The sequence below is a fragment of the Rhodamnia argentea genome, chromosome 3 (assembly GCF_020921035.1).
Source record: "Rhodamnia argentea isolate NSW1041297 chromosome 3, ASM2092103v1, whole genome shotgun sequence".
NCBI lineage: Eukaryota > Viridiplantae > Streptophyta > Magnoliopsida > Myrtales > Myrtaceae > Rhodamnia > Rhodamnia argentea.
In genome coordinates this window covers 25,289,384-25,312,356 of record NC_063152.1, presented here as the reverse complement: position 1 = coordinate 25,312,356, position 22,973 = coordinate 25,289,384, and the positions used below count along the sequence as shown (strand labels likewise).

The window sequence follows — 22,973 nt, the reverse complement described above, 5'->3', positions numbered from 1 at the left end:
GAGTACCTATTCTGCGAGTTTAATCCTATTTATCATCGGTTCCACTATGCCATTTTTTTAAAGGTAAAAGCTAAGCCTGCCTAAAGATATAAATTTATGTACCTTTGTATTGCCGCGAATTCACGATACAAGATAATTCTAATCACGTGATGCGACCATAAAATGGGCCAATCATATCGATAATCACATTATGATCATTGGCTAACTTGCGTAACAGATAGCTATAGTGGATTAATCCATTTTTCCTAGTCTCAATATTTACGTCATGTGGCTTTAGTCAATCGTTCATTGATTTATTAATCCATTTCTATTCTTTTCATTTCATAATAAGTCCGTCCAAAGCACGGGTTCCACCACTAATAACTTATTATCTATGAGAACATGAGGTCCTTTACCAACTGATGCCCCTCCTGTCGTCAGCCGATGACTAAGTTGCACCATCTCGAACACGGTCCACATGTTTCAGATCCACGAGTTCAGATTGTTGTTGGCTCGATCTTGACTTTGTCATGCTCCTACTAGGTGGCTTTTGGTAAATATTTCTTAACTGCAGAACCGAATTGACGTTTTTGGGTCAAGTTAACAGGACTCAACCAACATTGACAATTCGCCATAGATCTTGGGACAGACCAATTGCAATCGAAGAAGTACAGTTGGTCTAGGCAAGGGCGCATTGGAAAGGACTCAAAGTCACGTTCTTTTGTTGGCCAAAACCCTAAACAAATGACCCAACAAACTGATAATTGGCATATGCTCCCACCACCATAGTAAACACAAATAAATAATTTGCTCTTCCTTAAAAAAGGGTCGATTCTGAAACGATCTTCAAACCCATGCGAGCGCATGAAACGAAGATTAGTCCCGCAAACCAAGATTGCAAACTGAATAACTTATTCCTGTTGGCAGCTCTTTTTGGACCTTATCACATGACCGTTTGCTACTAAGCTTTAGAATAAAGACCTAATTAAACATACTCTGTCCCACCTCAAATGTCCAACGTGATCTTTAAGCTGATTATAGATTGGACTAGATCTAGAAGATTAGATTATTAAAATAATATAGATGAGAATATTCACATGGGCCACACGGACCACGATGGCACAACGAAGGAGGACCGCATAAGATCACCTTAGGAAATGCCATATGCACGTCATTTTGGACTCGCAATTCAAAACAACAAAGATCATTGGTGCTCTGCTCATTCATACTTAAGATTTCCCAAGTCATCAGTGTAGAAATTTGTAGCAAAATATTAACCGAATTCTCACTCGATTTATCTAGTTTCTAGGTCTTTTGACGATTAGAAATGTTTAAGTCACCTTAGTTAATAAATATCGAATCGTGTCTTCGCACATTGCCAAACTTCTAAGGAAGTCGATCATGGAATCAAAAGTCAAGATTGGTGACCGGAACCCCTATTCTTCCAACTTTGGAACAGATATAGCACGTCAATCTTTCACATGAGCTTAATTTCGAGAAATTATATCTTCTACTATTTTGATGCTACATATATAGTTTGTACACATCTTCTCTTTGTTTTCCGAGCCTATGGTTTTGTACACATCTTCTCTTCATCTCCCGAGCCTATAATCAAGCGAATAAAAAGCGCGTGGATAGAGGTTACGAGAAAATTGTTGATAGAACTCCAAAATGACATTTTATTTTCACCCGCTTTAATGACTATATGATCCGTCCCTCTAGCCAATTTAGTACTTATTGAATAATAAACTCTGCTAATGCAACTAAAATACTAATATAAAATGCGTAAAATACGTACTTTGTATTTACTATACATAGGACATATCAAGATACTTTTCTCCAAAATTAATATAATTACTAAACCACTATTTCCCTAAAATGGTTACTTTCCGTAGCCGTTTTCGTGGGGACAGAAAAGAAAATTGAAACCCTAGTTAGCCAAAAGCGAAAAGTACATGCACTCCCATTCTCCGTCAAATGGGCAACTATTTCTTCTTTTGGAAGGACGTGTCGGGTCGGCAACCATGGAACTCACGTTAAGTGCACAAGCGGTCAAAGCACGCACCTTCCCCTCTGCATTAAGTGCATTGGAAAATTTCGTCAAATTAGACCAAATGCGTGGTGACCCCAATCCCCATCCTCTCCTATATATATGACCCCAGTCCTGGTGGTTTTTCTCCATCCTCGACCTTACCCATCTTTTCTCTGCTCAGTATCAGTTTTTGCATTCTGAGAAGAAGAAGAAGAAGATGGATTTCTATACCCAGCTGTTTCTTTACGTCTCCATCCTCTACATTTCTCTTTACCTTCTCTTCCTCGTCTTCCGAAAGAAATCCTCCGTCCCTAACCTGCCGCCTGGCAAAAAGGGATGGCCCATCATCGGCGAGTCCCCCGCTTTCGTAGGCGCAGCGAAGAGCGGCTGCCCCGAAAAGTTCATAAACGACCGCACGGCCAAGTACTCGCCAGATGTCTTCCGTACCTCGCTGCTCGGGGAAGACATGGCCGTCTTCTGTGGCGCTGCCGGCAACAAGTTCTTGTTCTCTGGCCAGAACAAGTACATCACCACCTGGTGGCCCACCTCCATGAAGAAGGTCGCCATCTTCCCGGAAACCATGGAGAAGTTCAACAAGGATGACCCCAAGAAAATGCGCAGCTTCTTGCCGGAATTCCTAAAGCCAGAGGCTCTCCAATGTTACATACCTATCATGGACTCCATGACTAGGGAGCACATGGAGAGTGACTGGTCTCCTTATAAGGAAGTGAAGGTGTTTCCTTTGACAAAGAACTACACCTTCGCCTTGGCGTGCCGTCTGTTCATGAATATTAAGGACCCTAAGGTCGTGTCGAAATTCGCCGACCCATTTGCTCGTATTGCTCCGGGATTCACTTCGGTGCCTATCAATGTTCCTGGCACGCCATTCAACAAAGCAGTTGAAGGAGGAAAAGTCATAAGGCAAGAGCTTCTCAACATTATCAGACAAAGGAAGCAGGAGATTTCGGAGGGCAAAGATGCGAATGCGAGGGACTTGTTGACTCGATTGCTTACCGAAGCAGATGATGACGGTAGTGTTTATTACGAAATGGACACATCCAACAAAATCATTGGATTGCTCATTGCAAGCCATGACACCACCAGTACATCTATCACCGTAATAGTGAACTATCTAGCTTCGTTGCCCCACATCTATGAGAAAGTTTACAAAGGTAAATTTTCTAACTTCATTGCCACATTATTATGTCCTTTCAAACCAAAATCCATATAATTTGCTAATATTTAACTCACTTACTTCGATGTCAACAGAGCAAATGGAGATTGCAAAGTCTAAAACCCCGGGTGAATTACTAAACTGGGATGATATTCAGAAGATGAAGTATTCATGGAACGTGGCTTGTGAGTCAATGAGGCTAACTCCACCTGCACAGGGATCATTCAGGGAGGCTATCACCGATTTCACTTTTGCTGGTTACACAATTCCAAAGGGATGGAAGGTAAATATCTACTTACGATCCCTTTTTTTTTTTTCGCAAGGTTATTCAATGAACCAATTCATAGGGTCAACTAGTGATAATATGCATTGATTTTCTTAATCCTTCTGTTCTTTGCAGACATTTTGGACGGTGTATACAACTCACAAGAACCCCAAGTACTTCCCCAATCCTGAAAAGTTCGACCCCTCAAGATTCGAAGGAAATGGACCTGCACCTTTCACCTATGTTCCCTTTGGAGGTGGACCTCGCATGTGCCCCGGAAAAGAGTATGCTCGGCTCGAAATACTCATTTTCATGCACAATCTCGTGACGAAATTCAAGCTCGAGAAGGTCAATCGGGATGAAAAGATCATCTACAATCCCTCGCCGGTCCCTTCCAACGGTCTTCTTATTCGCCTCCAACCCCTTAACTAGTAGCCTGGCTTACTCATATGATCTTAAAATCTTTTGGAGCTCATATATGGATACTCTGGTTGTACACTCAACAATTATAATATTTACTATTGCAGTTTTTTTATTTTGTTTTTGCCAGTGTAACAATGCTACGTTGATCAAAATTAAAATTCTCGCTTAGTCCCTCCATAATATCTGTATATTTCCTCATTAAGTTTGCGTAATTTTTATTTTATAATTTAAGGATATGATGCCATCTTGCATAATATTTTTGCAGATGACATCTATATCTTCCCTCATACACACATACACACACATACAATTTATCAAGTTCAAGGATGTCGTTGGACAATGGGCCAAAACTTAGGTACTATAAGTGTCATCTATCCTTAAAAATATTAATAGTCGAGTGAAGCTCCCAAATCACGCTTAAGCTAATTTGGTTTCTATGCATTTTGAAGATAATGAATCATCTCACATTGTGCAATATACGTGGCCATGCACTAGTATATTGTAGAACCTAACAGATCTTCATATCGGATTGGATGCAGTACAATTTTAATGTACACGAAGTAGTTTTTTTTTTGTCAAATACAAGAAGTAGCTCAATATTGAGGTTTTAACGCCCACGAAGTAGTTCAGTATAAATACTGAAGATAAAGATAAGGTTTCTAGATACATACGAAGTAATTATTGCCGATAAACTGTGCGTTGTTTTTCTTCCTGGTTACGAAATTTGCCGTGGCTGCCACCTACACCGTCACGGCCTTTATTTTCCGTCACGGGTAGATCTTGACGCACACACATTTGGGGTGCCTACTTTAAAGTTTGTACCCCAATTGGCCTCTCCCTCCCTTACTAAAGGATGGTGACTTAATCGAAATTGATAGACGCGAATCGCAATTCGCAACACAATTAAACACTTGCCACACACACATAGAAGAAATACTCTCAATGTTATCACTATTCAAAGGGTAAGCAGTTTTCTTTTTCAATGACATAAAAATTAGCATTAGCAGACCAAATAAAGTATCATACATAGAGTCCGACAAAAATAAAATGGACAACGTATCTCTCCCGCCGTTTAATGTCTTTTCGTTCATCTATGCCATATATGACATAACGTCAAAAAATATTAAAAAGAGAAGAATCTTCTTGGTGAACAATTTTATCTTTCTCGGTCATCCTCCAAAACCGGTCGAGAATAACGTTGGGCTTTCCAGGTTGAACGCGGTCTTTGGTCACGAAGTCTTTCACCACCTGGAAAACGGGTAGTTTTAAAATACGAAATGACATTCTTCCGCTTGGAAAAAAGAAAGTGAGGAGTAAGTCCAAATAGAATCTGGAATATTTTTCTTACTTTAGGGGGAGTAAATTAAAATAATTCAACCTCTTGAGACAGTAATATAGGACTCCGACGGAGATCTTGCTCTAGCATAAGATATAATAAGAATAACATTTCGTGGATATTTAAGATATGTGCTTAAAGTAGTAGTGTATGAAACACCGCTTATATCGCTTACAAAAATAAAGGAATGAAAGTTTTTCCATTGCCTATAAAATAGATAGGGATTGTTATCAATGATGAAAACACTTTTCGTTGAGTAATTTTTCTAAAAGATATAAACAACCATTTTTGGGAAAAGGTTTTTCAAATCACTCATTTTTCGAGAAACGAACTCACATAGCTGTAATGGGAAAATTTAATTGGCAGTCCCTGTAATAAGGGTCAATACTACCAAAAATCCCAAACTAGTACACTTATGAATTTGCCCCAAACTAATTTTTTGACCACAAAAAATCCAAACTAGTATGCCAATGACAAATTTATCATAAAATGGTACAACATCAACATCAACATCATTTTTATCTCAAACTAGTTGGGCTTGGGGTTGGGGTTGGGGTTGGTGGTCGATGAACCCAAAAATAATAAAATGAAAGCAAGACCGATTGAGAGAAAAGAAATAATTATATAAAAATAAAAAAATAAAAATATATATAGAGAAAAATGACTAAAAAGGACAATCTGGAACATAAAAATTCTGCCCCTCCACAATGCTAATAGCTTTCCTCCACTCCGTCTTAAGACAAACCGTATGCCAATCTATTTTTCACTTCATTAAATCTTGTTTTACTACTTTCCCTTAGGTAAGTTTCGGCCGATCTCTTTCTTTCTTCATGTCATACTCTCGATAACAAACTTCTGCTCCGACTAGAGCATCTAGGGATCTTCGAAGAATATGCCCAAACCATATCAATTTATGATCTCTCATCTTTTCTGCCATCGGCACTACTCCAACTTTTCGCCGAATATCTTCATTTCTTATCTTATCCATCCTTATATGACTACACATCCACCTTAACATCCTCATTTTCGATACTCTCATTTTATGCTCATGTTGCCTCTGTGCTGGCCAACATTCAGCTTCGTATAGCATTGCAAGCCTTACTGATGTTTTATAAAATTTTCCTGTTAGCCTAAGAGGGATGTTACGATCACACAAAAATCCTGATTACTACGCCATTTCATCCAACCTCCTCTGATTCTATGGCTTACATTCTCATCAATCTCTCATCCCTTTTGCAATATTGATCCTAGATATCTAAAAGCATCTTTCTTGGGTACCTCATATCCGAGCATATTCACGGATTCTTAATCATTTCCTCTTGCCGTGTCGAACTCACACTTCATGTATTCAGTCTTACTTCAATTTAACGTAAATCCTTTAGACTCCAACATGCTTCTCCATAATTCTAATTTAGCGCCAATCCCAGCCCCGATCTCATCAATAAGCACAATATCATCTCTAAATAGCATACACCACGGCACTTATCTTGGATATCTTTTGTTAGCTCATCCATAACTAGGGCATAAAGATAAGGACTCAAAGCGGAACCTTGATGTAAGCCCACTATGATTAAAAATAACTTTATATGCCATTACAAGCCTTCACACATATAGTAACACCATCATACATTTCCTTGATTGCCTCTACATACTTTGAAGGTACTTTTTTCTTCTTGAAAACCCGCTACGGAACCTTTCTTGAAACCATATCATACGCCTTCTCGAGATCAATAAACACCATATGTAGGTCCTTATTCTTTTCTCGATATCTCTCCATCAACTGTCGTATCAAGAAGATAGCCTCCACGGTAGGTCTTCCTAAAATAAATCCAAATTGATTTACTGAGACCTTGGTCCCTATTATTAAATGATTCTCAATAACTCTCTCCCACAACTTCATTGTATGGCTCATAAGCTTAATGCCTCTATAGTCGGAACAATTCTATATTCCCCCCTTGTTCTTGTAGATAGGCACAAGCATACTTTTCCTCCATTCATCGGGCATCTTATTAGTTTGGAGAATCTTGCTAAAAAGGTTAGTCAACCAACTTATTGACACATCCCCTAAGCATCTCGACACTTCAATAGGGATACAATCGGCTCCCAAGGCTTTACTAATCTTCATCTTCTTTAATGTCTCCTTAACTTCATAAACTCTAATTTGACACACAAACCTTCTGTTTAAATTATCAGAAGCGTCCTCCAAATCTACTTCATTCTATCGCTCTCTCCATTAAAAAGCTTATTAAACTAGCTCATCCACCTTTCCTTAATTTCTGCATCTCGTACGAAGGGTTTTTGATTTTCACCCTTAATGCATCTAACCTGTGTCAAGTCTTTACTTTTCTTGTCCCTTATCTTTGCAAACCTATAGATACCTTTTTCTCTCTTTTTGCTCCCAAGTTTTTTGTACATATCGGAGAAAACCTTGGCTCTAGCCTCTCGTATAGCTTTCTTGGCATTTTTTTTTTCGCCAACCTAAACTTTTGCAAATTCTCTTCACTAGGACATTTTTGCAAACATCTAATACACTCCTTCTTTTGTTTAATTGCCTCCCGCACCTCTTCATTCCACACCAAGTTTCCTTTGTTTGATGTCCGTTCCCTCTACTTTCCCCTAACACCCCTCTTGCCACTCTCCGGATACAGTTAGATATCATAAATTGGTACCCATGTGACAAATTTACCTTTCGTTAGTTTTTGTTAAATTTTTTCATAAAATTCATGAGTTAGATGACACATGGTACTTGATGGGTCTATCATTTTGGGGCATTTATCCTCTATTTGTCACGTGTGTACCAATTTTGGAGTTTTTTTTTTGTGGTATTAACTTAATTTTATGAAAACTAATGGAGGAAAATTTGTCATTTATGTATCAATTTAGAGTAAATTTGTCATAAGTGTACCAGTTTGAGATTTTTTATGGTAAAAAAATTAGTTTGAGTTAAATTTATCACGGTTATATCAGTTTAGAGTTTTGATGGTCAAAAATTAATTTTGGATAAGTTTGTCATATGTGTATTGGTTTAAGGTTTTTCATGATATTAACTCCTGTAATAATGATCAGTTAGGGATATTAGATGATTGAAGTTAGTCGAAGGAGATCGGGCTTGAGTATCTAGAATCACTTCGGTCATCACCGTTCACTGTAAATTCTTCTAACTCTATCATACATTATTACTTATACTATCGGTCTTGCTCTGACAATTTTTTTTTTTGTAATAGGTCCCTCGGTAGTGTAGAAATACTCATACACATTCGCCATTGGTTTGAGTAAAGTTTTATTTGAACTTGCCGTGTTTTAAAATTTTTATGGGAAAAACATACTAGAATTAGGGAAACTTGTCTTAGATGAATTAATCTTAAGATCCATAGCTTTATTTTGAAATAAGATTCATGAAATTCTAAGATAATTAAGGCTATGAAAATTGAGTCCGTACCGAAAGGGTATTAATAGAAATTAGTAGTGTAATTAAGTCCTCGACCCTAGAAACTCTCTAGTTGTGTAGAAAGTGAGGCAATCTCTAGTGTTTCACTTGGTTTCTAGCCGATCCCGATAAGCTAGTGGCGATTCCCATTCGCATAGAATATTCATAGGCTAAATTGAACTTAAAATGAAACCCAACGTTACGCGAATTAAGGATTTGAGAGAGCCATTGCCTAATCAAGGGCCATCGGCCTGCCCTTTTGGGCATTACTCATGAACCTATTTCCTCGATCGTGTTGAGAAAGGTTGCGGCGGTTTCCGGAAATGAATTGTAATTAGAGATTTTAAAGGGAAAATCCCTTTCAACTTTTGATCCAAGAAGAGTTATGAGGGCCATATTACCAGTTTGAAAAACTCGTTACCCTAACTTTATAGAGCATATAGCAAAAACTGCAATAAGCGGAAAACCCACAAAATAAGCGATACAACGACGATAACTTTTGATCCAAGAAGAGTTACGAGGCCCAAAAGACTCATACGAAAAGTTCATTTTGAGCTCTATGCTATGGCCGAAAGGGGGCATGTCAAATATATTTAACCTTTAAAAGGGAAAAAGTACACTAGAAGTGCTATAACTTGTGTACAGCGTTTACTTGAGTGCTATAACTTTCAAAACGTTCACTTAAGTTCCATAACTTTCAAAAGCGTTCACTTGAGTGCTATAGTAACTTTTCCGGCGTGCCACGTCATCTTTCCGACGAGCCACGTCATCTTTCCGGTGAGCCATGTTAGCTTTCCGGAGTGCCACTTCAGCTTTCCCGTTGTTACATCAGCTTTTTCGGCATCCACGTCAATATGGCACTCAAGTGAACGATTTTTGAAAGTTGTGGCACTTAAGTGAACGTTTTGAAAGTTATGACACTCAAGTGAATGCCGTACAAAAGTTATGACACTTCTAGTGTACTTTTCCCCCTTTTAAAGTACTTGTGACCAAAAAAAAAAAAAGTGCTTTGGATCAAAACCTAAATTTTTGTTAATCCCTTTTCTCTTCTTTTTCGTTAGAAATCAGGAATCCGAGTGAGTATAGAAGTTCGATTATCCGAATACCCATGAAATCGGGGAAAAGTATACTAGAAGTGTCATAACTTTTGTACGGCGTTCACTTGAGTGTTATAACTTTCAAAACGTTCACTTAAGTGTCATAACTTTAAAAAATCGTTCACTTGAGTACCATGTCGACATGGATGCCGAAAAAGCTGACGTGGCTCGCTGGAAAGATGACGTGGCATGCCGAAAAAGTTACTGTAGCACTCAAGTGAACGATTTTTGAAAGTTATGGCACTTAAATGAACGTTTTGAAAGTTATGACACTCAAGTGAACGCCGTATACAAGTTATGACACTTCTAGTGTACTTTTTCCCATGAAACCGTTTACAACGCAACCGAAACTTTTTGCCTGTAATTTTTCCGTGAATTGAGGAGTATAAGTGTAGGACGATTTTACATTCCTCAATGAACGATAGTTCAACAAAAGAGGGAAAAATACACTAGAAGTGTCATAACTTTTGTACGGTGTTCACTTGAGTGCTATAACTTTCAAAACGTTCATTTAAGTGCCATAACTTTCAAAAATCGTTCGCTTGAGTGCCATGTTGACGTGGACGCCGAAAAAGCTGATGTGGCAGCTAGAAAGATGACGTGGCTCACCGGAAAGCTGACATGGCATATCGAAAAAGTTGATGTAGCATTCAAGTAAACGATTTTTTTCCGACGTGACACTCAAGTGAACGATTTTTGAAAGTTATGGCACTTAAGTGAATATTTTGAAAGTAATGACACTCAAGTGAAGGCCGTACACAAGTTATGGCACTCACGGTATACCTATCTCAACAAAAGATCTAGACACTGTATTATTAAGATCATGGGCTGCGTGTTACGGAAACAACTGTGACTCAATTAAGTCATCAGGATAATTGACATCTGCGAGTGAATAAGGGACATGATCTGTTAAGTTCTCCTTTTCATCGCCAACCGCTGGTGATCTTTCAATCAAACCTGACAGCAAGAGCACAGTCGAAGTCTTAAATAGACACATAGCACCAAAGAGGACGACATGAGCAGGGAATTTTTCGAACACGTTCATTCATTGCATCCCCAGTTTGACCTAAAACCGTGGAACGAAGGAACTTCTGGTAGGGATGGTTTGTCTTTTCCTTATTTATTCCAAGTCCATCGATGCAATGTCCGGAAATTTCCTGGCAAAGCGAAATGACCATTAAACCATCTATATTCTCGATTAGAACCGCGTCCCGTTTTACACTTCTGTCGGCGTAACTATCTTTATTAGTAGTTGTATTTATGGGGTTAAAAGTCGAGAATGAACTAAAATAATTTTGTCGGCACGTAACTTTGTTAACTTAATTTTACGAGATCACTTGTAAATATAATATTCCTATACAAATGACATGTTAATTTTCTCATCCTGTTTTTGTAATTTTCTCGAGATATTGATGCGAGGGGCACAAGTAGGCCACACACCCTTACTAGCTTTTTCCTCTCCCTTGTAGATTAATGCAAGTTGATGCAATAGAGTGAACGGAGTTCAAACATCCATACTTACCTTGATTTCTCATAAAATAGATCCAAAACATTGCATCAACCGAACATAACCTTTTGATGATACTCTTTTTTTTTCATTTTCATTTTAATTACTTGGTTTAATTTTTACTCTTTATTTTTCATGTATGAATGGTCTGACTATTTTATTGTATTTTGGTCCAATTTAATTTCATTAATATTTTGGTGCTCTTTTGCATTATCAATCAATTAAACTAACTCGATACGACATACTACTTAACTATTGGAACTCGAAAAGAATCTCTTTCCTAGGATAACAAAGGTTAGTTTTGTTTTCAACATGCGATTAAGCTATATCCGTATTACATTGAATTAGATGCTTTAATTCTCTGCATTTATATGCCATGTGATTACTAGCTTCAATTCAATTATTGATGCAGACGATGACCAAAAGAATTAGAAAGATATAAAAATCTTCAGAGAGAGAGAGGGAGAGGGAGAGGGAGAGGGAGAGATGATTAAACTTATCCTATTAGCAGCTATATTTTGACCATCTGCTACTATTCAACATGCCATTAAACTATGTCGGTACTACACTGAATTAGATGCTTTTAATTCTCACGCTTTCAACATGCCATTAAACTAATAGTTCCTCTGCCCTTTCATTCGCTGGAATCTCTACATTTATATGCCATGTGATTACTACGTTCAATTCAATTATTGATATTGGAAAAGGCATAAAAATCCTCGTCAGAGAGAGAGAGAGAGAGAGAGAGAGAGAGAGAGAGAGAGAGAGAGAGAGAGAGATTTGATTAATTTTGGGCATGTTTAACTTATTCTTATTATCCGACCAAAAAATAATTATTCTTATTGGCAGCTATTTTTTGACCATCTGCTACTAAGTTATCACATGACCATTTCCTACCAAATGCATTTCATGTGTAAATATATTTGTGGACGATTACAATTTTTTTTGTTATTCATTTTTGAAAGGGAAACAAGCCATCTGTTTTAGGAAAATATTTTCTGAATTAATTATTTTTCGTAAAACAAATGAAGCCTTGATGTCGAGTCAGGATCAACTATGACAGAAATAAAGCATCGGGTTAAACTCTTCTTTGGTGCCGGGGTAGAAGCTATGGATAGTCATGACTCCCGAGTTTATTTCTTCCCCTTTCCTCATCAATGAATCACATGAGATATTTTCTAATTTGAGCTTTTGCAATCAATTCTTTTCTTCTTGGCTTTTGTTCCTTGATAAGTTTTATTCTTTCTTGGTTCACATGAATTCCAACTTCAGACCATAGGTTGACATGTTATGTCTCTGCGAGGTTGGTTTCCGATTTGTTCACTGGAATTGCACGGCGACGAGATGCTCCGACATATATGCGATGCATTAAATAATTCATTAGACTTGTATATCTTTCTAGAGATTATTACGCAGATTAAACTATGTTTGCTGAATAATTCAATTGAAATTATGAAATATATGTGGGAGGTTGATCCCCGCTTAATTTTTTTCAATACTCGAGCTTGGTTGACACTTTGGATAAATACGAGCTCGATTAAATTATGTTTGTTGGATAATTCAGTTTAAATTATGGAATATATTTGAGCTCGATTGAAATGGGTTATCGGTGAATCGAATTGGTTGATTCGGATCGGCTCGTGATCTCTACCTCGAGCTTGAAACTTGGACACTTAATGATGCGTCTTTGCTGGTTGATAACATTCCCGCGAGGTACGATCTAACAAGATAGTTCATGGTTAGTTGGACACGTGAATAAGTCATTTTCAACCCCAAAAATCCATCTGATTTTTCCTGTTGATGCCAATTTTTAATGGTTGTTGAGTATAGACTTTCAAATATGTTCGTCTTCATGACAAAATTCTAATGGTCTTCCCAACGACTATGCGTGTTCAAAGAAATTTGAAAGACTATTTATGTAATTGCCGTAATTGTAAAGTCTAAATATGGATACCCCAAAAGCTTAGAAGATGAAATATAGTGTACTCTCTTTGCATATAATGACCCGGTCTAATGAGGGATGGAAGTGTTCGCCGGGATGAAAATACCCGGATAAGGAGTGGCTCAAGACAGTCTTCTACACTGGCAAATGGTACAGAAATTATCCAAATTGCGCACCGAATAGGACAAGAGCGTTCATGGATTTCAAAGAGGACGCCTTTTGATATAATGGTGATGTCTTGGGATGGGTGACCTCCAGGAAAAATGCTCACTTATTCATCAAATGGCAAAAAATTATAAGTCATAATAGATAATACCTCGAGTGAGTCAATTTAAAGATGTCACATTGCATTTTACTCATTATATCCAGTCACTGGAAAAACTTACATTATTCGATTTGCCATCTGTCCTCTGGACGTATATCTAAGCTTTGCCCTACCTTGGAAATTATAAGATTATTAATTCCACAAAAATTAAAGTCACTAAACACCTAAAAAATCATGGAAAATATGAGTGCATAATTTACCCCTTTCGTATTCCTTATTGTATATAGCGAATTATAGAAAACAAATTCTTTATGACAAATTTTACTCACGTCTATCATTTTGCTTCATAATGGTCAATTATATTGAATAAAAGAAGGTGATATGAATTATTGAGTACATTTTTTAATTATTTTCCGAGTCATCTTTCTACGCGGACATCAAAATCATATCGTGCCATCACTTACGGTTGAAGACGTTTACCGACAACTTGCACGTGACATGCGACGTCAAAAATGGATTGTTTCAGGTCCGTTCTCGAGCAAAGGTTTTGGCATTTTATTCCACGATCTCGTCCACCTTTGTCCCCGTTTTCCACGCATGCCCTCTAATTTTTGTTTTTGTGTTATTTTTTCTCTAATTAGGACATGCATACATAGCATCCATAACCTAAGGGCGATCCATTTTTACAAATTTTTGGGCCAAATGAGATTTCGATTGTTATCTCCAAGGAACATTTTGAGTTAGAAATGTCGTGATCTCGATATAATTCGGCATTCTAAACCACCCACTTGATCACTAAGTCGGTTAAGTGTAATAATAACTTGGATATCGCAACGAACCGATTTGCGATCTGGCCTAATGATACTTGCCTTTGTAAATATGTAGTTCACCCGTTTCATTTAAATAATTGGACACTCTGTAGGATTTTAATCGTTGTGTACCCTGAAGATTGTTATTCAATTCATTTGGAAATTAAATAAATAATGTCCGAGTGATCTCAAATCTCAATCACACATCCATAGACAAATCTCCAATTCGTCCCAACCCTACATGATTTTGTAATTAGAATCCCGACCCCCAATCCTTACTAGCAACGTATTTTCAACTGAATACTAAAGCATCTTTGCATATACCTATCATGATCATCCCATCTTCAATCAGCAGAAAATAATGAGTTTGTTTTTTTTTTCCCCAGATAGAAATCATATGCAAAAAAATTAATTTCACATAGAAAAATTATCCTTAAACTTATTTCTCATGCTTTGTCCCCAAGAAGTTCATTTCGTACCCATTCAACCCTATAATCTCACAACATGCGTTGGTTTATTGTTCTTTAAATCAGGGTTTTCAATCGAGTAAGTTACTCGATCGAGAAGCCGTGCAACCAAGAACCCTGGTACTGTGTGGCTCCGACACAGGGTCCGTGAACAATCCGGCCAAGGCTTTCTTCACTCCTTTTTGCGGCATTAGTGTCTTCGCTCTACCACAGTTTCTCGGCATGTTCCTACCTTGACGCATGTTCCTACCTTGACTCGACGGTCGCTCCTGCTCAAAACTCCTCCATACGAATCCCTAGTTGTTGCGCGGTAGCCCCTTCCCCCCCGAGAATGATCTTATCTTCCCAACTGCTTTCCCAACGGGCCACCACCCCTTTGAATTGATCCAATATGTCTGCTAATTTTGTTCTTTCTTTGCGAGTTGATCGAATAGGGTTGGTTCGGACTTTCTCGTGTCGATTTCGAAAGATTCGGTCGATTCCTGTTGTCTTGCGTTGATTGCCAAAGTTGACAGAAGTTAGAAGTCAGAGAAGACTTGGCTCTGAAAATTTCTAGGGAATTACTCAGCTCCTGCCACATAGCGGGCCATCTTCTATGCTCTGGGGGGTCCAGAACGTTTTACAAGGTCCTCATTTCTCATTTCTTTTTGCTTTGAATATTGGTATTTATGTTGAATTTCTACGCCGAGGCAAAGTGCATCTGGTGCAAAGAAGAAAAATGCGAGTCATTGTGGAAAGAAAATGCGAGTCACCGTAAAAAAGTTAGGACTGTTGTCATCTACCAAGTCTCTTGAATGACCTTTTCATCTTGTGCATCTTGATGTGAAATGATGCCGATTGATATCCATTGGTGAAGATGTTATTGATTGTAAACTACTATCGGGTTATTTACACGGAGGAAAACCAATAGGCGGACTTGGAAGCTTCGAACACGTGTGGAAAAGGCAACCATAAGTTTTGATCCAGGAAGAGTTATAGGCATAAAATGCTGAAGTTATCCCATAATGATTGTGGAAGGGCTAGCAGTCGGTTCACAAATGTAAGGGAAAGCTCCACCTTTTAAGCTAACTTTTGGGGTGAGAGATATCCAAGACTATCCAACTCTAGTATCAGAGTTCAAGTTAGCAACACGTCCGAACGCAACAGTCACATGAGAAAAACTAGTTATTGGTGTTCCGACCTAGGGTCCGATATGTGAGGGAGAGATTGTTGGAGTTATTCATTAACTGTAGAAGAGGCTAGTGGTCGGTTTATAAGTGTGAGGGAAAGTCTCATATGTTGAGCTAACTTTTGAAGTGACAGAGCATCAAGATGCCCAATACCACTCAACTTAAAATACCAATCCAAAAAACTCATTCCAAGTTCTATGCTATTGGCAACAAGCGCAGAATTCTCTACAATATGTCTATTTCCCCCCGCGCCCCCCCTCCCTTTTTCATTTCTGTTAATTTTTTTGAAACTTCTCTATTGCTCATGATTATTTTTGGGTTTTCTCATGTCACCAAGATTTGGAGAATGCCTTATGATTATTTAGAAGTATGGGCACACCCTGTCAGCTCCATTACTGATTAAAGTCCATGCAATTGGCCCGGCGGTCGGTTGGAAAGTCTCATCATTTGAGCTAACTTTTGGGGTAACAGATGCCAAAAAATAAAAAATACTGGTTCATAAAACTCATTCCAAGCTCTATGCCATTGGAAACAAGCGGGGAATTTTCCACATTGTATGCTTTCCCTGTTATTTTAGACTTTTGTTAATTTTTCCAAGCTTCTCTATTGCTTTTTTTTGGGGTTTTCTCATGCCACCTAAGATTTGAAGAATGCTTTATGATTATTCAGGAGTACACGCACACCCTGTGAGCTCTATAACCGATTAAAGTCTGTCTAATTGGCCCGTGGAGGTAACCCTTATTCGGAGCGGTATGCATGCATGGTAGTATTTGAACGAGTGACATTCAATTCCTGAGCTAGAAATACCCCAATGGCCCAGCCAACTACATTGACATGATAGATTAAAATCGTTTGTTAGTTGTTCGTAGAGTACTCATTTGTTCTTTTTAACTTTTCATACATTTTTTATGACTAGCTTGATAATGCAGAAAGAGATTTCTCCAAATTCTAGTCCTTGAGAGATTATTTGTGTCAGAGGACCTGTTTTACCAGTTTAATCCAATTTATCATCGGTTTCACCGTGCCATTTTTAAAGGTAATAGCTAGTCCTGCCTAAAGATATAAATTTATGTACCTTTGTATTGCCACAAATTCACGATGTACAAGATAATCCTAGTCACGTGATGCGACCATAATATGGGCTGATCATACCGATAGTCACATTATGATCATTGGCTAACTTGTGTAACAAATAGCTATAGTGGTTTAATCCATTTTCCCTAGTGTCAATATTTACATCACGTGGCTTTAGTCAATCGTTCATTGATTTATCCTTTTCTATTCTTTTGATTTCATAATAAGTCCGTCCTACGCCCGGGTTCCTCGACTAATAACTTATTATCTATATGAGGTCATTTACTAACTGATGCCCCCCTCCTGTCGTCAGCCGATGACTACGTGGCACCATCTCGAACGCGGCACACGAGTTTCAGATCCACGAGTTCAGATTGTTGTTGGCTTGATCTTGACTTATCGTGGTCCTACCAGGTGGCTTTTGTTAAATATTTCTTAACTGCAGAATCGAATTCACGTTTCTGGATCAAGTTAACAGGACTTGTCCAACCACTAGGAGATTGCAATGTCCATCTTCAGGGGAGTGGAGTGGGGACGCGCGAGGGGAGAGAGCAATGTTTTTGCAACCTGCACACAGCACATAACGCACACAATGTGGCTTGTATAGTATAATAGAATATGATAGAACCGGATAAAAAAAAAAAAGGACTCGTCCATTTTTTTTTACATGTACCACGAGTATGTGAGTACAAGGAGCTCGATTATCTGGAGATTCATAAGAACCCTTTGCAAGCTTGGATTTACATCGAATCGAATCACTCGAAGAGAAACCACGTCCCCCAATGAGAAATTCAAGTAAAATATACGTTCATCAGGAGATTTCAGACATTGTAGTAGGATGATGTGGCATGTATTAATTATCACTTGATTTGGCTCTAATAGTCATTATTTCGAGATGGTTGAGATATTATAATTTTGACTTTTTCTGCGTAACTTAATCAAAACAAAAAAGAAAGTATTAAATAGACATAGACCACCAAGTAGGACGACTCGAGAAGGGCATTTCGGACTTGTTAATTGACTGCATCCACACTCCACATTTTGAGCCAGAACCATGGGAATGAAGGAACTTCTGATAGGAATGGTTTGTTTCTTCTTTTCTATTATCCCAAGTCCACAACGAAAGAAAAAAAATATTGTATAGACTTGCAGAAATCGCGAATGGGGAGCAAAGCAATTTTGGGCACGCATGACAACACTTCTCGAGCAGAAATCCGTTTGATAACGTAACTTCTGAAGCAGAAATCTATTTAGTTACACAATTTCATTTTTTTTGCTTCTGAAATATTTTTTTTGCTCCAGAAATAGTTTTTGGAGCTACTTGAAGAAGTGAAAAAGATTTACTTCTATCAAGAAGTAAAAAAATCAATTTCTAGAGCAGAAGTGTTGCCATGCAAGCCCAGCCGCCCATGCTGGTGGAAGAAAAAGACAGAAGAGATATAAACTAATTCACAAGTGACGCGATATATGAGAGTTTATATTGTTTAAATGATAGAAATTACATGAATAATGGATGAAAAATATTTTTATTTACTGAGAGAACAAGGATTCCTGCAGACCTTGACCTGAAGAAGTACAGTTGGTCTAGGCAATGGCGCTTTGGAAGGACTCTAAAGTCCCGTTCTTTTGTTGGCCAAAACCCTAAACAAATGACCCGACAAACTGATACTTGGCATATGCTCCCACCAATATAGTAATCACAAAGAAATAATTTGCTCTTCCTTAAAAAAGGGTCGATTCTGAAATGATCTTCAAACCCATGCGAGCACATGAAACGAAGATTAGTCCCGCAAATCAAGATTGCAAACTGAATAACTTATTCCTATTCGCAGCTCTTTTTGGACCTTATCGCATGACCATTTGCTACTAAGCTTTAGAAATAAATACCTAATTAAACAAATTCTGTCCCACCTCAAATGTCCAACGTGATCTTCAAGCTGATTATAGATTGGACTAGATCTAGAAGATTAGATTATTAAAATAACATTGCTGAGGATATTCACATGGGTCACGCGGACCACGATGGCACAACGAAGGAGGACCGCATAAGATCACCTTAGGAAATGCCATATGCACGTCATTTTGGACTCGCAATTCAAAACAACAAAGAGCACTGGTGCTCTACTCATTCAAACTTAAGATTTCCCAAGTCATCAGTGTAGAAATTTGTAGCAAAATATTAACCGAATTCTCACTCGATTTATCCACTTTTTACGTCTTTTGACGATTAGAAATGTCTATGTCACCTTAGTTGATAATATCGAATCGTGTCTTCGCACATTGCCAAACTTTTGAGGATGTCTGTTGTAGAATCGAAAGTCAAGATTGGTGACCGGAACCCCTCTTCTTCCAACTTTGGAACAGCTATAGCACGTCAATCTTTCATAGGAGCTTAATTCCAAGAAATTATATCTTCTACTATTTTGATGCTGCATATACAGTTTGTACACATCTTTTCTTTGTTTTCCAAGCCTATGGTTTTGCACACATCTTCTCTTTGTCTCCCGAGCCTATAATCAAGCGAATACAAAGCGCATGGATAGAGATTATGAGAAAATTGTTGATAAAACTCCAAAATGACATTTTCTTTTCACCTGCTTTAATGACTGATCCGTCCCTCTAGCCAATTTAGTACATATTAAATAACAAACTCTGCCAATGCAACTAAAATACTAATCTAAAATGCATAAAATATGTAATTTGTATTTACTATATATAGGACATATCAAGATAGTTTTCTCCAAAATTAATACAATTACTAAACCACTATTTCTCTAAAATGGTTACTTTCCGTAGCCGTTTTCATGGGGACAGAAAAAGAAAATTGAAACCCTAGTTAGCCAAAAGCGAAAAGTACATGCACTCCCATTCTCCGTCAAATGGGCAACTATGGAACTTAGGGGTGTGCAAACTGGACCGGACCGGCCTGGACCGGCCCGGACCGGCCGGGTTGGTCCGGTCCTTGAGGTGGATGGTCCGGTCCCCGGTCCCAATAAATGGGACCGGTGGCCGGGCGGTCCGGTCCTCGGGTTTCTTGTTTTGGGACCGGTCGGGCCCGGCCCGGACCGGACCGCTAATAATATATAATTATTTATATATAAATATATACAATTACAAAAAAAATTGAAAACAAAACATAATAATAAAAGTCCACTGCCCATTTTTTTCCCAACCTTGCACGGTTGCACTCTCCTCCTCGAGACTCTCTTTTTAATCTCATTTTTCATCTTATTTTTGGTCATCTTTTCTCTCTGCAGGCTTTTTTGAGTGCAGTTGGTGATATTTTTATCATGTAATGGCTAGATTTGGTGTTGAATTTGAACATTTTGGTCAAGTTCGTTAATCATAAAAGTCATAGCGAATCGCTATGTTTTTACCATGGCATAGTTTATTAAGTTGACTAGATTTTCAATAATTAGCGGTCCCTCTGGGCCGGGACCGCCGGTCCCGGTCCAGTCCTTGGTCCCGAAAATATGGGGACCGGGACTACGGTCCGGTCCCCGGTTCCATGCCGGGACCGGACCGGGACTACGGTCCGGTCCCCGGTTCCATGCCAGGACCGGACCGGCCCGGACCATGCACACCCCTAATGGAACTCACGTTAAGTGCACAAGCGGTCAAAGCACGAACCTTCCCCTCTACATTAAGTGTATTGGAAAAATCCGTCAAATTAGACCAAATGCGTGGTCAAAGCACGCACCTTCCCCATCCTCTCCTATATAAATGATCCCAATCCTGGTGGTTTTTCTCCATCCTCGGCCTTTCCCATCTTTTCTCTTCTCAGTATCAGTGCTTGCATTCTGAGAAGGAGAAGAAGAAGAAGAAGATGGATTTCTATACGCAGCTGTTTCTTTACCTCTCCATCCTCTACATCTCTCTTTACCTTCTCTTCCTCGTCTTCCGAAAGAAATCCTCCGTCCCTAACCTGCCTCCTGGCAAAAAGGGATGGCCCATCATCGGTGAGTCCCCCGCTTTCGTAGGCGCAGCGAAGAGCGGCTGCCCCGAAAAGTTCATAAACGACCGCACGGCCAAGTACTCGCCAGATGTCTTCCGTACCTCGCTGCTCGGGGAAGACATGGCTGTCTTCTGCGGCGCTGCCGGCAACAAGTTCTTGTTCTCTGGCCAGAACAAGTACATCACCACCTGGTGGCCCACCTCCATGAAGAAGGTCGCCATCTTCCCGGAAACCATGGAGAAGTTCAACAAGGATGACCCCAAGAAAATGCGCAGCTTCTTGCCGGAATTCCTAAAGCCAGAGGCTCTCCAATGTTACATACCTATCATGGACTCCATGACTAGGGAGCACATGGAGAGTGACTGGTCTCCTTATAAGGAAGTGAAGGTGTTTCCTTTGACAAAGAACTATACCTTCGCCTTGGCGTGCCGTTTGTTCATGAATATTAAGGACCCTAAGGTCGTGTCGAAATTCGCCGACCCATTTGCTCGTATTGCTCCGGGATTCACTTCGGTGCCAATGAATGTTCCTGGCACGCCATTCAACAGAGCAGTTGAAGGAGGAAAAGTCATAAGGCAAGAGCTTCTCAACATTATCAGACAAAGGAAGCAGGAGATTTCGGAGGGGAAAGATGCGAACGCGAGGGACTTGTTGACTCGATTGCTTACCGAAGCAGATGATGACGGTAGTGTTTATTACGAAATGGACACATCCAACAAAATCATTGGATTGCTCATTGCAAGCCATGACACCACCAGTACATCTATCACCGTAATAGTGAACTATCTCGCTTCGTTGCCCCACATCTATGATAAAGTTTACAAAGGTAAATATTCTAGCTTCATTGCCACATTATTATGTTCTTTCAAAGGAAAATCCATATAATTTGCACATATTTAACTAACTTACTTTGATGTCAACAGAGCAAATGGAGATTGCAAAGTCTAAAGCCCCGGGTGAATTACTAAACTGGGATGATATCCAGAAGATGAAGTATTCATGGAACGTGGCTTGTGAGTCAATGAGGCTAACTCCACCTGCACAGGGGTCATTCAGGGAGGCCATCACCGATTTCACTTTTGCTGGTTACACAATTCCAAAGGGATGGAAGGTAAATGTCTACTTACGATACTTTTTTTTGCCGGGTTATTCAATGAACAAGTTCATACAGTCAACTAGTGATAATATGCATTGATTTTCTTATCCTTTTGTTCTTTGCAGACATTTTGGACGGTGTATACAACTCACAAGAACCCCAAGTACTTCCCTAATCCTGAACAATTCGACCCCTCGAGATTCGAAGGAAATGGACCCGCACCTTTCACCTATGTTCCCTTCGGAGGTGGACCTCGCATGTGCCCTGGAAAAGAGTATGCTCGGCTCGAAATACTCATTTTCATGCACAATCTCGTGACAAAATTCAAGCTCCAGAAGGTCGATCAGGATGAAAAGATCATCTACAATCCCTCGCCGGTCCCTTCCAACGGTCTTCTTATACGTCTCCAACCCCTTAACTAAAATCTTTTAGAGCTCATGTATGGATACTCTGGTTGTACACTCAACATTTACAATATTTACTTTTACAATCTTTTTAATTTGTTTTTGCCAGTGTAACAACGTTACGTTGATCAAATTAAAATTCTCGCTTTGTCCCTCCATAATATCAATATATTTCCTCATTAAGTTTGCGTAATTTTTCTTTTCTAATTTAAGGATATGATGCCATCTTGCATAATATTTTTGCAGATGATATCTATATCTTCCCTCATACACACGTACATATATTTATGTTTTATCAAGTTCAAGGATGTCATTGGACAATGGGCCAAAAACTTAGGTACTATAAGTGTCATTTATCCTTGAAAATATTAATGGTCGAGTGAAGCTCCCAAATCACGCTTTAGCTAATTTGGTTTCTATGCATTTTGAAGATATGAACCGTCTCATATTGTGCAATATTCGTGACCAATATTGTGCAATATTGTGCAATTATTGCTGATAAACTGTGCGTTGTTTTTCTTGCCGGTCATGAAATCCAACAAGTGATCCATG

General features: G+C 38.9%; 2 protein-coding genes across 6 annotated transcripts in view; both read left to right on the top strand.

Annotated features, from left to right (window-relative positions):
* Window positions 1–2,083: 2,083 nt before the first annotated feature.
* Window positions 2,084–22,454, top strand: LOC115733102 (beta-amyrin 6-beta-monooxygenase-like). Of its 3 annotated transcripts, none has more exons than XM_048276139.1 (3): window positions 2,084–3,183; window positions 21,845–22,032; window positions 22,143–22,454. In XM_048276139.1, exons 1-3 carry the CDS (start codon window positions 2,229–2,231, stop codon window positions 22,437–22,439), a joined length of 1,440 nt encoding a protein of 479 aa, XP_048132096.1. In that variant the 5' UTR covers window positions 2,084–2,228; the 3' UTR covers window positions 22,440–22,454. The 3 variants fall into 3 exon arrangements, with proteins under 3 accessions (XP_048132096.1, XP_048132095.1, XP_030519630.2); XM_048276138.1 differs by lacking the exons at window positions 21,845–22,032; window positions 22,143–22,454 and adding exons at window positions 3,281–3,468; window positions 3,586–4,053 and having other exon boundaries at window positions 2,091–3,183; XM_030663770.2 differs by lacking the exon at window positions 2,084–3,183 and adding an exon at window positions 20,724–21,747.
* Window positions 20,721–22,973, top strand: part of LOC115731609 (beta-amyrin 6-beta-monooxygenase-like) — a 57,391-nt gene continuing 55,138 nt past the window's right edge. Inside the window, exon 1 of one of the 3 annotated variants that reach the window (XM_048276134.1) lies at window positions 20,721–20,792. The gene's annotated coding sequence lies outside the window, so the exon portion shown is untranslated. The remainder of the gene's footprint in view (window positions 20,793–22,973) is intronic. The other 2 variants (XM_048276135.1, XM_048276133.1) reach the window with 2 other exon arrangements.

Excerpts from the sequence above, each read along its gene's own strand:
- LOC115733102 (XM_048276139.1), top strand. The coding sequence starts at position 2,229 with ATGGATTTCTATACCCAGCTGTTTCTTTACGTCTCCATCCTCTACATT. Across the intron at positions 3,184-21,844 it reads CTATGAGAAAGTTTACAAAG|AGCAAATGGAGATTGCAAAG; the intron begins GTAAATTTTCTA and ends TGATGTCAACAG. Across the intron at positions 22,033-22,142 it reads CAATTCCAAAGGGATGGAAG|ACATTTTGGACGGTGTATAC; the intron begins GTAAATGTCTAC and ends TGTTCTTTGCAG.